Raw genomic sequence first — 17,509 nt, forward strand, 5'->3', positions numbered from 1 at the left:
CTAACTTTTATATTATTAAAAAAAAGTTGATAGATAAACGTTTTAAAGGGCTAAATGATAAATTTTATACATTATTAGTGATTTTGAAGAAATATTATTTTATTAAAATAAAAAAATTATCAGTAAAAATAAGATAACTTTTACGTATATAAGGGCGACTTTTAAGCATTTTGCGTTAACTTTAATTTCTGTGTACAATATTTATCGTACACCTTGTGTAAATAAGAATTTGTGCTACACAAATTCTTTTTTACAATGGGTGTACAATAAATATTGTACACCGAAGTAAAAGTTAACTCAAAATGCTTAAAAGTTAAGCACATATATGTAAAAGTTATCTACTTTTTAGTGATAAAATTTTTCATTTTAGTAAAACTTATTTCTTCAAAATAACTAATAATGTATAAAATCAATCATTTAACCCTTTAAAATATTTATCTATCAATTTTTTTCCTAACATAAAAGTTAATCAAAACTAGGTTAAAGTTACAAAAAAAAGGGGTTAAAGTTATCTTGGTGTACAATAAATTTATTGTACACCTTGTGCGCACAAGACCCTTTGCTTAATTAATTGTTTGCAAATTTCGAGAGATAATCTTTATGGAATATCATACGAAGTAATTCTTATGGATTTATCATAGTGATTGTAATTGATGATGAAGAAATTCTCAAATTTGTTGTTGAAAGAAAACATATTTCTTTAAAAAAAAAAATCATGTGTTTTGTTATTCACTTTTCTAATTGTGTTTTATATGAACTTGAAGATGACATTTATTAGATTATAATGTAGGTTTTGTTAGTATGTGTTCTTTAAGTTTGAGTTATAAGTTCTTTGAGATTGAGCTATACGTAGTATGTTCTTTGGGTTTCAAATACATGTTCTATGAGTGTTTATGTTCTATGGGTGCATATGTTTTTTGAGTTTGAACTATAGGCTTTTTCTTCTACTTTAGTCTAGAACGTTATTCTACTTGTTATTCTTTGTTTTTTATTCATGAAGTTGATGATAAGTTTGAAGATTTGTTGATGATTTTTTTCAAAATATGCTAAATTTATGGGATAATTTGTAATATTTTATCTATGTTCTTTGTAAGTATCCTTTATGTTCTTTCATTTAAAAACAGGGTGTACGGTGAGCACTGTGCACCCAAGAGTATAAATTAAAACCTCTGTTTTAAGATGATTTTTACACTTTCCGTTTTAGTTTGTTTCATAATATTTTTTACACTTTGCTTTATTCTATTTTTTGACAAGAAAATTTATTATATTACCCTACTTGCTCCACGATATTTACAATTTCCAACTCACTAGCTTTCTCTTACTTTACTCAATTTTTTCTTACACTTACCCACTTTTTTACGCATTTATCTTACTTTATCCATATTTTATTATATTCAACTAACTTTTCTACTTTTGTCTTAATGTTTGTGTAAATAATAACCGTAAATATCTTTATGAAACGGAGGTAGTACTTCGTAATATTATCATTTCATTGTTCATACGGGATATAAAATTGCAATAACCGAGTTAATCATGCTCTTTGAACTTGCAGATTTCTAAAGGAGACATATGTCGAGGAGGTAATTTAAACTATTTTATACACGTCGTTAATTGTTTGTAATTATTTTTAATCATTACTGTAATGGTTTAGTTTAACAAAAACATTGATGTCACTAACGACCTTACTTGAACAGATTTGTTCTATAGTAAACTAATTGAGTTCTTATTGTAACTGGATGCAGATGGGAATTCCTGGAAGAATTTTAACCCCGAAATGTCAGAAAAAGATAATGAAGAATCGTCCTAGCCTATAGGAGTAAAAAAAGATGATTTCTATTACAAAACAGAACAATAACACATATCAAGCAAGTTGTCAGCAGAAGTGAACGAAGAAGAATTATTCTCGCCAGTTGGAAAGACAAATAATACATGCCAGAAAACAGATAAGGGGCTGATAGTAAGGAAATTTTCATCAGAAGTGAAAGAAGGAGATCGAGAATCATTCTCCACCATAGGACAAAGAGATGATACAAGCAAAGAAATAGATCGAAAGAAAAAATGTTATCCGAGATGTATTCGGTAACAAACTAAAACAAACATCTTTGACAGATGACGAGATCAAGTATCATTTGGAAGTTGAGGAGGATATGAGGCTCTTCTGCATAATATTCTCTCATGATTATGAATTCAGAGAAGAAACTCTAATACAATTGTGGATAGCAAGAGGGTTTCTAAAGGGTGCGAAGAAGAATCACACTGGCCACCTCTATTTTAGATTCTTTTATCTACTGGCTATGTTTTGCGCATCAGAACTAGCTTCACAAGTAAAAAGGACAAGTACAAAGAAAATGTAGGCATGATTAAAGAGGATGTTGCTATTTTGAAGGTCATTGAGCCTTCACTTGATTCGTCAAAGGATGATCTTTCTAGTGTGAGACTTGGCAAGCGGCCCTCATCTCGGTCAAAGGATGATATTAATCAGAGTATGATGCTTGATAAGCCGTCATCAAGTTAAAAGAACATACTTTATCATAAAGCTTTTGAAGAAGACCTGCATGTGTCCTGGGTGGGTGATGATATTGATGAGAGAAGTAGTAAGGCCTTGAGGAAGAAAATCTACAACTTGAAAGCATTTTTTCTTTGTAAGAATGCTTCCAGTATCAATAAAGTACCACGATATGTGTTTTTTGCTCTCAAGCTAGAGGTACTTCATTTAGGTGGAACTCTCATCAAAAAGTTGCCAGGTGAAATAGGTAATTTGGTGGAGCTAAGGTATCTTGATCTTTCATTTACACCAATTGAGGTAATACCTGATAACTTAAAATGCCTTTCTAAGTTGGAAACCTTAAATCTCAATAATTGTGAACGCATGTTGAGGTTACCTGGAGAAATGAGGAAGCTAACCTCCCTTGAACATCTTGAACTTGATGTCCTCGGCCAATTAACAATAATGCCAAGAGGGTTGGGAGCACTTACAAGGCTTGAGAGCTTATCTACATTTCTGGTTCATAATGATGAGGGTCGTAGAATCATAGAGTTGAAGAATATGGATAACCTTAAGGGAAGTTTTTGCATATCAAAATTGGAAAATGTTGCAAATCCTAGTGAGGCAGGGGAGGCCTCTCTGAGGAAGAAGAAGTTCATAAAAGAGTTAGAGTTTAGGTGGAGTGACACACAAGGAAAATGGGATATGAGTAGTAGCCATCATAATGAGATTCTTCATTTTCTTCGCCTAAACTCCAACTTGGAGCAGCTATGCATAGCATGTTATGGTGGAAGAAACATTATGAATTGGATAGGCAATCCTTCGTTTCACATGCTCCCTAGCATTACCCTCTTCAAATGGTATAATGCTGAACTACTTCCTTGTTTGGGACATCTACCGTCTCTCAACTTCTTAAGTTTTATGGAAATGAATGTCGTGAAAGAGATTGGAACTAAATTTGGAGGGTCTAAAGATGAATCATTTTGCAAGCTAGAGACACTTGAACTCATTGGGTTCTCTCAATTGGAAAGATGGAAAGTTGGACACGAAAGCGATTATAAGCGTCTTTGCAAGCTCGTTATAGAGCAATGCCCAAAGCTGACTTCAGTTCCGTCATCCCTTCTGCAACTCCATACCCTCCAGCATTTGGAAATACTACATTGTAAATCTCTCACTTCATTGCTTGATAAACAATTGTCGACTTCTCTGGTGACTTTGATAGTACTCCCTCCGTCCCGGATTAGTTGTTACACTTTCCTTTTTCGTCCGTCCCAGATTAGTTGTTACACTTCTAAATTAGGAATGACCCCACAATTATTATATTGTCTCTCTCTTCCCACTAATTTTTTTTGTCCCCACACCCTCTCTCATTCAATGAAAAAAATACCCCACTAACTCCTATTACATCTACTTTTTCAATAAAATAACAATTGATAACTAAAAAACCACTTATCACCTAAAACTTTATGCAAAGGTAAGTGTAACAACTAATATGGGACGGAGGGAGTAGATGATTGCCCTTTGGTTACGAAAGAGTTCAAAAACCGAAAAACCAAACACATGAGGAACATCAAACATGTTCAAACTCTACGGATCCACCAAGAAGATATCATCAACATTAAAAAGTAATTATTTTTCAGGCTACTATTTTTCAGAGTATTTGTTCTTCTCCAAATTATGTAATTGAGTGTTTATGTATAGTAATTATAATTTATTTTGTCATCACCTCAACTGATTACTTTTCTAGTCATTGTAATCCATATTAGATTCGTTAACCATCCAACACTCACATTGAATCTTATACCAAACTAGCTCCTTCAACAAAGTGTACAACTATGATACATAAACTATGGTATTCAATGAAATGTAAGAATGGAAAAAAAACTAACAAGAAGCATGAATTCACTAACATAGTTTATGCAAAGTATATAGGTTGAGCGCTCATGGCACCAAACCTATCGTCAATTCCTTGCAGGCCTCGGTCGAAGTAGGCAATTTCATGAGCAAACTTTACCACAAAAGTCCTATATGGTATGGTGGGGAGTGACGCATACAAAGAATTGACCCAGGAGGCAAGATATTTGGTTTGGGATAGGTGGACTACAAACGAAAGTCCGAATGGACAACATCCGAAAAGTACACACCCCCGTGGAGATTAGGTATAATCAACAATATCTTAAAATTAGATATGCATATATAATAACACCATATCTGAAAATTACAAAGGATTGTTACGAAATTAATCCACACAACACTCTATTTGAAGACCTAAACTTTTGACTTGGATTTCAGAATTCGAAAGAATATCAGCAGCAAATCAAAACTAAGGTACGATCTGTCTATAACTTATGAACTTCCTAAAGCTTCAACAAACAAAGGTAAGAGAATCACCCTAATTAGTTTGGTTGAAACTACAATGTCTAATAATTAAGTGCATCATAGACAAACAAGCCTTGAGATCGAGGCTGATTGTGTGCTAAACCATTTTTGTTTGTTAGGTGCATAGCAAGTCTCAAACAAGAACAAAAATAAAATAATTAAGTGCATCATAAAGCACAAACCAAGGTAAGTAATAATCACCATAATTAGTTTCGTTGAAACTACAAAGTCTAATCACAAAGCTGAGGAGAGTCAAGATCGTAGTCACGATATGTATCCCTCAAGTCACTATGAACAAGCTCTAGTACTTCAGTTTGTCGGTCTATTGATTTAAATGTCTTCTTTGCAAACTTGGCCTCAACACATACTTCATTTGCAAAATAAGTTTTAGAAAAACTGGGAATCAAGTTAAGTTGTTTAAGCTTTTTAATTGAAGCAATGTTGAGATGACCCAACCTTGCATGCCATAAATCAATAGACTCAGGAATATAAATAGAAGAAGTATTAGCATTCTTATTCATAATTTCAAGTTTGATATCAAGTGTAAATAAACCCCCATTAAAGAAACCCTTTCCCACAAATTCCCCATTGTGAGTAATAACAAGTCTATCAGAATCAAATAAAATCTTCAATCCAGCCTTCATTAGCAAGCTACCAGAAATCAAGTTCCTACGCATTTCTGGAACATGCAATGTAACACCCCGACAATTCCCTCTTTTCTAGAATAACCTTTTTACATAAAACGTAGAGAATTATCAAGGCATTATCGCCCGTGTGAAAACGTAACGGCTTATTCAGAATTTTGCAGCGGAAAACATAAAACTAACTTTAGGTTTATAAATAATCGATTACATATTTAATCCCAAAAACCAATCAACGAAAATAAGGAATTGTAAATAGTACGACAAGTTTAAATCCAAATCAACAAACCCAAGTCACTTAGCAAAACAAAATAAATACAAGCTCTCTAATCCCGATCCCAATGATGCATCATCTTCAAACCTGTAGATGGGTAACGCTTATTGATCCTTAGAGACTGCTCACCAAAATGGGTCATCACATGATCAATAAGGCATAACCATAATCACACACACAAACAAAGCACGTAATCAGGAAAGCTGAGTACTGCATACTAAAACAATAATAACCCTAACATGATTCTATTAAACGAACAATCCTAACATGATGCTAATAAAACATAAGTAAGGGCAAACAATACATATTAATTTGAAGACCACACTTGACTAGACTAGGCTAGACTGGACTAGACTTTTGTAACAATAACATTATTTTAATTGAAATAGTCAATGGACCGAGTAGCTACTAGAAGCCTTCAATAAGGAAGACGAGATACGGGCGCGACTCCGTAACCCCAATGACCTGCGATATCGAGGAACTTTTGACTGAAATAGAACCAGTGATCAATCCGGCCCCGGGAAAAGCCATAGGCGACCTATGACCCCAACTCCTGATTGTCCGTCACTTCAGACGTGCACAGTCTAAAGCTATTGCTACTCAGTTTCACTTTACATGATTTACAGATTAATACTTTGTTATGACTCAACAATCACATAAGTCATACAATCAACAATTAATCACAATTGTTTTTATCTTGGAATTAAGTAAGTGATCACAAAGGTATCAATCAAGACTTATTCCAATTAATTCAACATTTCCTTTAATACTGATCAACTCCTCTATATGGGTATATGGTTTCAACTTACTAAACAAGGTCCTCGACCCTCATAAAGTAGTGAAAAGATAAAAGGGAAAAACGATCGATAGATCTAAATATTTATTTATATATATATATAAATATATATATATATATATATATATATATATATACATATATATATATATATATACATATATATATATATATATATATACATATATATATATATATATATATATATATATATATAAATCTAGTGTTCCCAACCAACATGTTTGCATCAATCATCCATACTAACATGTTATGATTCTCATAACAAAATATATGTTCAACATGTTCATCCAACAACATTAAACATGCAAATTTCTCGATAGTTAAAGTAAAGTTAAATAGTTCAAAATACGAAAACATGCAACTCTCTCGATCATCCCAAGCCACATGATTCCGATCTACCAACCTGCTATATTATTCTACTCCCCATCAATGCAAGTGCAATTGATAGATCATCATAGGGTCATTAAGGCAAAGGCCATGACCAAAACATACAAAGCACGTAGTCAGCAAAGGCTGAGTACTTACAAGAATAGAGTGAACTGAAACTAAAACATGCATCACTCACTAAGTATTAATCAATATGCAAAAGCCATATAATAATAAGCAATCAACCATGAATACAAGACTCGACTCTTGACTCGACTCCTGACTCACAATTTAATTAGAATAAGCTTCGAACGGCCCAAAAGAATATTCCATAAAGGAAAAAGGTGATGGGAGCCAACCATACACCAAATAATAAATAATAAATTCGGGCCATACCGAGTGTTGGGCCATACCGACGGAATTCCTGCGCATATTATAAATGAAACAACGTCTTGTATCATTAGTAGGAGTACGAGCTTTCCGGCAAGACTCCCCCCATTGTTCATTCTCAAGGTATATACGTTCCAAGAGTTTTGAAGCTTGTTCCGGTTGCACTTTACGTTTATTAATAATTTATTACAGGTGAACTCAAGACTCAACAACGTACTTTCATTCAATTAATAAACGACAACCAAAACAATCTTATTTTAAATTCTTTAGGACTTGTGATCAACAAGGCAAGACACTTGTGAAATTACTACCATGTTCCTCCTCACCAAAGTGAGACTCCACATCATGCACATTAACATGAGGGTTGTGCCCTTGCACTACAAATCCTAATTCATTTCATACATAATATTCCTAACTGAACCCTACATGTGCTGTGGCTTACGTGAGCTAACCCTTCACATGTGGTAAAATAAGTAGTACAACGAGGTACGAATGATTGGTTCAAAGTATGCTAGACATCACGTACAATAGCATACAAATAAATAATCCATCCCTTGCATGTGAAACAAACCATACATGCATAAATATTGAACAACATGATTGACAATGAAATCCATACTCATAATAATTTCAACATGCTTGTTCAACAATTAATCCAATAAATCCAACATCACAAATCACATGCTCGTTCACCAAAATAAACATGATTCCACATAATATAATTCACATCATAAACAATCATGTAATGTCATTGACAAAAGGTGTGGTCGCCCTAGACTTGTACGACCTTGAATACCTAAGCGTAGGGGCCACTTTGCAATAACGAGCACTCAACTAGAAATCACCTCCTATCACCAAAATAATGAAACTTAAATTATTTCCATCTTCATTAAATTTCCAGCAACTTTATAAAATTCAAAACCTCCTTTAAACTTTAGAATTCAATCGTTTTTCAATAATATAATCGTCTCGATTTACAAACTCAATCCCTAGTACAAAAACATACTTTTTCCGTCTTTAAAATCAATAAAAATCAACACTTTAAGCCTTTATTCAAATCTGAAAATATAATTGATTATCGTAATTAAAATCATCACCTAATTATGCTAATCAATTGACTCATTAGGTCTAGGTTAAACCCTAACTTGAAAATCCCAATAAAACTAGTTTATTATCATAAAAATCAATGCTTTATTCAATAAACAAATCTGAAAATCCATCCTTTAATAATTAAAATAACCCTAATGAATCACAACACGCAAATCCTCAAACCACGGTATTCATAACCGGTTCCCAGCATTTTAATTACTCAAAACAATATTAATATTATAATTTAAAATACGGAATTTAAATAAAATAGGCAAGGAAGAAGAGAATTATACCAATCCGGCCTATAGCACGGAACAACCACGAATTAGAGTGATTGGGCGAAAAGAAATTGAATTACGAACACGAACAACACACACACACGCGCGCGTGTGTGCCTAGGGGCGAAGGGACGCAGCAGCGCTTGCGCGCGGGATAGGGCGCACGACACGCAAGGGCGCGCGCGCGAGAGTAGGGGCAAGAGAGCGGGTGTGTGCGCTGAGCACACGAGCAACAACAAGGCACAACAGCAGCGCAGGCACGAGGGCACGCTGCGGGCTGCGGGCGAGCGACGAGAGGGAGTGCGGGCGCTGGCGCGCGAGGGGCGAGAGAGGGAGTGCTGGGCGCTGGGCGCGGCAGCACACGAGGGCACAAGGGAGAGCAGCAGCGACGCAACAGCACGAGGCTCGTGCTTGAGGGCCGAGTGAGCCGGTCGAACAAAGGGGGAGAGAAAGAGGAGTGTTGGGCAAGAAAGAGAGAAAAGGGTTTATGACAAAATAGGGGGTCATTTAATGATGAGGAGTCCTATTTATAGGCTCCTTATTGTTAATGAGCTAGGCTTAGGAAATTAGAATTGGGCTTAGGGGATTAAATGATTGGGCTAGCTTAGGACTTGAATTAAATTCTTTTGATTGGGCTCGTTTAATAAAACGAATTGGACTTTTCATTTAAAATCCGAAGCCTTTAAAAATCGTTTGCAACTCATTTAATTTCCCGACTCAAGAATTAAATTCGTTTCGTAATTAATTAAAATAATAAATATTCTAATTAATTAAAATACATTGAATAAAATACATTTGAATATTATTTAAATGATAATAAATCGTAAAATGCTTTATAAATATAATAAAATATACTCATAAATATTAAAAAAATACGAGGTATTACAGTCTACCCTCCTTAAAAGAAGTTTCGTCCCGAAACTTGGGTTCGGAAATCAAAATTCAACTCAAAACTTGAGACTTTCTGAGACTTTCAATGCGTTCATTTACAAAAATTTTAAGCTGATGTACTCTTTACATGATTAAACAGGACAATAATAAGTGCAATTTCAATAGAAAGCACTAAATTGAGCATAAAATAGGGGAAAACAAGGTAAAAAGCGCGAAATTCTACCGCACTCTACCCCCTTTAAAAGACACGAGTTACGACCCCGTAACTCAACTAACCTCGGGAAAAAGCTCGGGATATTTCTTTCTCATTTCGTCCTCCGCTTCCCAAGTAGCTTCCTCAGATTCTTGATTAGACCACAACACTTTGACAATTTTCACATCTTTAGTACGTGTGAGGGGGTCGAAAAAGCACGAGGCTAATGCGTGACCTCGTCCCTCGTGGGTGTGACGTTTCTTTTTGTCAAATCAAGTGTAATTGGATTTCCTGTGAGTTTACACCCAATTGACTAGTAATATCGGAGTCGCCATTCAGTTTTTAACGACAATGAGAAAAACTGACAAAACCCGGTTATCGTGACATAAAGGGAGTGCAGTTATGTTTGACCACGACGGCCATAGGTTCCCTTGTGATCCCTGGTGTGGGGATCGCTCAACGTAAACCCGCAGGATAAAGATTGAGGGTTCGGGGGACTGTAACTACCGAGAGGAGTACTCGCTCTTCGATAACTCCAGAGGCAGGATATCCTTACTAGCTCAGCATAAATAATTGAAGGGACATGCGCATTAACTATTAAACTAATCTGAGTTGATTTTAACAATATGCAACACATAATACTAGATCGATCGCGATTATCTGATTTAGATTGTTTTAAGGGACCTAGCATGATAGTTCAATTTCCCAAAATATTATCTTTATTAGGCGTGATAGAACAATCAGATTTAATAGTTTAACAATTTATAAAAGGGCGAGGAAAGCAATTAAATCATACGAAGGGACACATTACGACGCACCCTTGAGAGGTGCGTCACGGTTCTCAGAAAACTAACCACTTTGGCTTTGCTATTTCTCCTTTTATTTAACGAATCTCAAGTTTCGGGACAGGATACGTTCTGTTCGATTTATGGATCGATTGCGACAGAACGCGTGATCAATTTCGCACCGTGAGGCTTAGGCTTAGGGATTGGAGTCAATACTTAGAATAATAATTGTGTGTTTATTTCACGTCGAACTTGGGGCTATATTTATAAAAAAGAGTTCGTGGAAAGATAGAATTGTAGAGCTCTAATCCACGAAGAATTAGGAAAGAAAACGTACCCAGGTAATTTCAGCGCCCAGAGCCAGGCGTTAAAAATAGGGCCTGGGCTGTTTTCATAGTCAGATTCGGATGCCTAGAATCCGGAGTGTTTGAGACTTAATCGAGTCTTTTAGTGCGTATTAACTTTATGACGGGATGCATCTGGGCCCGTTACGAACTCTAGGCTCGTTAGGATTTTAATTAATACGTAACTCTTATTTTCGAATCATATTAGGAATAGGATTCTCTCGCAATTTCTATCTCATTTAGGATTTATGTTGGAGTGCAACACCTAGCTAATTCTGACAGGTTCTTATCTTTTATGACTTGCCACTTTTAACAACTACCCATTACGGCAGTTACTACTTTTAGTAGGTTTCCATAAATAGCAGGTTTCTATAAATAGCAGGTTTTGGGTGAAATAAAAAGGGTGATTGAGATTCGTTATTTTATAGGATATGCGTTGCCAAGTGGAGATTTATGTTCTCATCATCGAACCTTCCCTTTCGAGAATGGGGACAAAAGTAGGTGTCTACAGTTAGCCCCCACTTTGACTGAGTCTTGGAGTAGGACGATGGTCAAAGTATTAGACGGAGTGCGTCACACAAGCCATGGTTACCTGTTTTTGCGAGGGTCTCACGAGCCCCCGAGTGATAACATTTGACTTAAGGGTCATCACTTGAAGTGTCGACATATCCCTCACGTGTCATTGGGATTTTGTCAACGGATAGTATAGAAACTCCCTCACTTTGTCACTGGAAGTATCTAAAGAGGCGTAGGAACTCCCTCACTTTATCATTGGGAGTAGCTACAGATGTTTTCGAAATCAAAGCTATAAAGTGTAATTGGGCCTGGCCAAGCCCAATCACGAGGTAAAAATGTTTTTAAAGATTCTCATTTTCAGGGTTAGCTAAACGAGAAAACCCCCTTGTTTTTATGGGACGTTAAACGAAGGAAAATCCAGCACATCGTTCTTTTTTGGAAAAACGGAAAACCAATCTTTTAAATTTTGGAAAAAGGGAAAGCTACTCACATCGTTCTTTTTTGGAAAAACGGAAAACCAGAAAAAGTTATCGCTGCAGCGACTAAGGACCCGCGCGGTTAGTGACGCAGACCCCACCGGCTAAAGATGGCGAGCCTGTCCGCTAAGGGTGGACACCCCGTCCGATAGAAGTGGACAAATCTGTTTTTGAATTTTGAAAATAAGGACCTACGCGGTTTGTGACGTAGACCCCGCCGGCTGAAGATGGCGAACCTGTCCGCTAAGGGTGGACACCCCGTCCGATAGAAGTGGACGAATCTATTTTGAAATTTGTTTTGTGTTTTTTTTGAAAATAAGGACCTACGTGGTTTGCGCCGTAGACCCCGCCGGCTGAAGATGGCGAGCCTGTTTCATTTTGTTTTTTTGAAGATCTTATTTTTCGAAAACTGAGGACCTGCTCGGCTAGTGACGCAGACCCCGCCCGCTGACGGTGGGCGAGCCCTGTCCGCTGTGGGTGGACGTCCCTGAATTCGTTTTTCTCGATTTGGAACTCGCGTGGTTCGTGACGCGATCCTGCCAACTGAGACCGTGATTTCTTTTTGAGAATTTCTTTTATTCATTCTGTGTAGGAGCGAATTCTTTCGAGGGATGCTCAGACTTAGTTGTAACCTGAATGTGGGTTGAAAACGGGCTTAGACGGACCTTTGTCTTGTGACCGTCCTTTTCCGTGGTTTTGAGCTAGTCTTTACGGCTCGATTTTTGCCACCACTTGGTCTTTGATCAGAGGACCATGTACAGGTATCAATGACGACCCTTTTCGGAGGTCGAACCTGTTCTTTTGAGATCATCCAAACATGGGACTGCGTATAGCGTAGTCCGGGAATATGATTTTGATTCCACACTCTTTGTTGGAGTATATTTTTTCGCGAGCCCCCAAGCACTTGGGCTCATCGGTCATTTTTCGCGTATTTCATAACGTCTTTTAATCATGTTTGGGGTCGTGCTCGTATGTGCGAGCGACCTTTCATAGTGGTGTGCTATTTTGGCGAAGTCATGGAGTGCGACTTCAGTTTTCGGGTGACAGAGTTTAATAACATCCGGTTTAGCTTGGCCCGGAATAATCTTTTGACAGACAAACATTTTTTTACTTTGAGAAACCAACGAATTAACAATATTTTTTGGCGTTTCGAAGAATGACCTTGATATTTATTCTGCTCATATTTGCTTTGAAAAGTGTACACAATTATTCCTTGAGACAAGTCTAAGTTTCGACCAAGTTTTGACATTCATTTTTGCTTATTTGGGAGCTAAAGGTGCTTTTTGGGCTTGATCTTAATTGCAATAGGGCCTCATGTCTAGCAACACGGTTTTAAGTCCTTTCCTGTTCCGCGTTATGTGAAATCTGGGCCTTGGGCTGCATTTTGGGCGCCCAAGGCTAGGCGCCAAATATTTCGGCGCCCAGCCGTGGACGCTGAAAGTTATTCCCTGGCGATTTTTGGTTTTCGGATTTCTTAACGCGTTTCCGAATGGGATCAGGATGTCACTTAATGCTTTCAGCTATATATAGGGGCTAGGTACGTCCCTATTTTCCATCACTCTCAATTTCCTTCTCTCTCGTAGTTGCTGCGTTTTAATTACTCCTTACTTTTGTCATGTCGATTCCTCCTTTCTCACTCCAACGAGCTGTTAGGCATTGGCTACGAGCCCTTCTTCCTACGGAAAAGGCTTTGTTGAAAGAATACCACTTAGAGACACTTTTAGGCTTACAACAAATTAATATTGATTATAACTTTCTACATGCAGCCCTAAGCTTTTGGGATTCCGATCATCATGTTTTTGTCTTTCGGGGCAACAAAATATGTCCTTTGCCAGATGAATTTGCTGCGATCCTTGGTTATCCTACTAATGCTACTCCTCCCCCCCTGGCACCATTGAAGAGGGTAAAACAACCATAGGGGCTTTCCTAGGACTAGATGCTAACATGCTTGCTGAGATTGTTGTAGGTGATGAGGTTAATTTGGCAAAACTTGTAAAACATCACTTTAGGCCTAGTAAAAATATGACCAAACAGAAATTGAACATTCGAGCCCTTGTATTTTGCTTGTTGAATCATTATTTGCTGTCGAATAACAATGGTGAGTTTGGTGACATAAGGTTGATCCCCTTGATTAGCCAGATGGAAAGTTGCTATTCTATTATGCAGTTGGTTGTTGCCGAGACTTTGCTGAGTGCGGATGAGCTGAAGAAGGATGCCAAATCTGAATATTTTAAGGGGAGCCCCCTATTGTTGCAGGTAATCGATCTTTTCCTTGCGCGCATATACCTTTTTTTTTGCATATTTCTTTATCCGCCCTGCCTGGAACTGAGTTTCAGCGCCCGGGGCTGGGCGCTAGAATTTTCGGCGCCTGGTCCTGGGCGTTGAAACTGCGCCCCAGGAACCATTTTCTTATTTATTATTATTTTTTGATCTGATCGTACCCGTTTTTTGCAGATTTGGCTCATGGAACGACTTAGGCTTTTGGAAACTCCTGCCGATCCTAAACATTATCGCCCTATAGCCTTGGGTAACCGAAAATATCTGCACCGAGGCCAGGACGAGGCCGAGTGGGCCTCCTTTTTTACTCATGGTATCTGTTCTATTAAGTGGGTGGTACCGTGGTGGGGTTTGACTACAATGACGGGGGGTTCTGATGTATCGGTTTATGTTACTTTGTTGGGGCTATCTCGGCCCATTTATATTTTTCCTTACCGAGTCATGCGTCAATACGGCTTAAGGCAGACTATCCCCTTTTCTGATACAGTACCACCTAAAGTAGCGGCCTTTTCACAAGCACGGGTTCAAGCATGGGCTAAAAATCATGATGGTCTCCCGCGTTGGACCGTGGCTACAAATGGCTTTGTGGGTCTTTCTGAAAACTACAAGCTGTGGATGAGTTCCGATGATAAAGCTGTGAGGACCGAGGCTCGAAATGGGGAGCCGGCTGAGCTTTAGATACCTTGTATTCGGGTTAGATATGAGGGCCGTGATTCTGCCAATCCTCGCACCCATGGTATTAAGACTGTGAAAGCTCGTCCTGATCGAAAGCGAAAGGAAGTTCCTCCCCGTTCCAGTTCTCGGCCTAAGAAGATGCCTAACATGAAGGGGCCTGCTGTTGTTAAAAGAAATGCAGGCTCTCGCGGAGATCGTCGCCGGAACAATGTATGGGATAGGAAGGCTCAACCGCCAGTAGAGACAGTGACTAATCCAGTTGGTGTTGATAATCCTTCCCCCACTATTGTCTGTGCCCTTGAGGCTGAGCGGGCTATAACCGAGAATGTTTCTGAAGCCTTGGAATCTTTGGAAGTTAGTGTCCAGGAGCCGGTTCTTATGGAGATTGATATAGGGGCAGCGCAGAAGACTGTGGGGGTGGATCCTGCGAACATTGCCCTCTATAAGACTTTATTTGGTGATCCGGAAGAACTAGAGTAGTGTAGTTCATGCTAGGGTGTAGGTGCCCTTTTATTTATTCCAGTTGTGTTTGTTTTCATTCTTAGCACTTTTGTTTTTCCTCTTATCATTTTTTAATAAAGGCGTATTTTATTTTTATTTTCATTTTTTTGTCTAACACTTTTTGCACAATGTATATATGTTTTTTTTATTGGACCGAATCCTTGGTAAGGATTGCCTACGTATCTTGTCAGAATCAGGTCGCGCGTAGTTCTAGCTAGGATAAATTCTAGGATGCCGGATTTTAATAGATATGCCCTGAGGTGGAAGCATATTACTTAATCGGTCAAATGAGCGAAGTATTATCATTATTTTCGTCTGCCGTTTTTTTTTGCCGTAAGCCGCGTATCATTATGTTTTTTTTTTTGTATGGCTATTTTTTTTGGTAAGCCTATTTGGATGCGTGCCGTACCCCCCAATTTTTCGTTATTTTTCCGTTATGTGCGGATAAAATGACAAGCACTTCTGAAAAAAAAATTTGGCAGGCAGAGAGTTTCAACGCCCCGGCTGGGGCGTCAAAGATTTCGGCGCCCAGCTCTGGGCGCTGAAAATGATTTCTGGCGGTCGTTTTTGACGCTTTGCTTCACATGTTCTTGCATTTATTTTCTTTTTTTTCTTCGTTTTGTGCTTTGCTTTTTGCTCGTATTTAAAATCAAATTTGAGGCTATTTCGGAGGCTTTTTTGACTGTTAGCGTGAGACGCATTTTTGTCCGGATTAATTTTTTCTATTCGTGACTCGAAACGACTTTGAAAATGGAGTTAGGGTGCGGAAGATATGAAGATCTTTGTGTAAGTTTTTTGGGTGGGTTGAGGTGCATGTTGCTAATGACGTGGATAAATGGGGGGTTATGTTTTTTGAGCAACATTTGCATTGTTTTGGTTTTGATTTCCTTTGATTTCTTTGGGTTGCATGGGTTGACTTTTATGATTACATGGGTTGACCTTTATGTCTTGAAGGGGATGGTACGGTTTATTTTGTGGATTTCGGGAATTGGTTTCCATGTCACGATTTCAAGACCGAGTGGGCCTTGCTACTGGGCGTAGAGTGGGTCACCTCTTTGCAAGTACGTTTGGTGCTCATTTAGTGTTAGAATAAAAGTTTTTAGGAGAATTATTACGCCTTTATTAATTTGGAAAGTAAGGAAAACACACTGAAATAAAATTGACCTATAATCTAAGGGGTCTTAGGATCATCTAAAGCCTTTATTTTTTTCTACCAATCTAAAGAACTACTAGGCGCTTTTTACTAAGGTGCTCTATACGGCTCAAGCCTTGGGTTTAGTCTCGTAAAACCTTGGTCCTTCACCGGTACTCATCTTGCATTCTATTCCTTTTGCGTTGACCCACTAATATGTCTTCACCCATCCGTTCTCGATCTCTTCTAGTGTTGATGCAGGAGAGATTAACTGGGTTGGATCGAAACCTTCATCTTGTAAAGCTAGGGTAGTCATCACAGTCTCGTCCTCCATAGGTCTCGATTCGTTAAACAATGTCCATAGAGCCTGGTTGTCCAATATTTCAGCTGTTTTGATCTTGGTGAGGTGGGGTGCCTCATCCAAGGTGTGGCAATCATGGAAAATTTCAAATCCGGGTTTTAGCAAGCCATCCTGAACGAAGGGTTCAGGGAAATCACAACATGGGTGCTCTTCTCCTTCCCGAATGAACATCCCGTTAAGGGTTCTTTGATACGGGGGAAGGAGGGTGGTTTGTTTGGCCTTGTTAAGGCCTAGCCCAGACAGGCGGTCAACAATATCTTCCTCCGTTGGTTCATAGCCTAAGCCAAAGGGAGTAGATTTGTTGGGTAAAGGATGGAATGTGCATTCCTTCTTCCTTATGCCCAATGGGGTTCCTGGGAAATAACCTTGAGCTAGCAGCATCCTAGGGATGACTCGGGATGCGTGGGGGTCTAGGAATGCTGGATCATAGTCTTCAATGAACTGGATTGCTTCTTCCATTTGAAACCTATAAAGGTCGTCTGCAGTTTCGGCCGTTCAACCATAGTACAACTGACGTTGAGAGGAGGGGCGCGGATTTCTAGTACTACCCTGTTATGGTTAAGCTTAACCATTTGGTGCAAGGTAGAAGCCACACCTCCTAAGTCATGCAGCCAAGGTCGCCCCAAGAGGAGGTTGAAA

The 17,509-nt window shown here is 38.3% G+C and overlaps 1 protein-coding gene across 1 annotated transcript in view; it reads left to right on the top strand.

Annotated features, from left to right (window-relative positions):
* LOC110793225 (putative disease resistance RPP13-like protein 1) overlaps nt 1-17,509 on the top strand; it is a 36,378-nt gene that overhangs the window by 629 nt on the left and 18,240 nt on the right. Inside the window, exons 2-6 of the mRNA XM_056832244.1 lie at nt 1,553-1,580; nt 1,743-1,776; nt 2,110-2,227; nt 2,311-2,483; nt 2,538-3,694. Coding sequence (XP_056688222.1) covers nt 1,553-1,580; nt 1,743-1,776; nt 2,110-2,227; nt 2,311-2,483; nt 2,538-3,694 — 1,510 coding nt within the window. The remainder of the gene's footprint in view (nt 1-1,552; nt 1,581-1,742; nt 1,777-2,109; nt 2,228-2,310; nt 2,484-2,537; nt 3,695-17,509) is intronic.

This window comes from Spinacia oleracea, chromosome 1 (genome assembly GCF_020520425.1).
Source record: "Spinacia oleracea cultivar Varoflay chromosome 1, BTI_SOV_V1, whole genome shotgun sequence".
Lineage (NCBI taxonomy): Eukaryota > Viridiplantae > Streptophyta > Magnoliopsida > Caryophyllales > Amaranthaceae > Spinacia > Spinacia oleracea.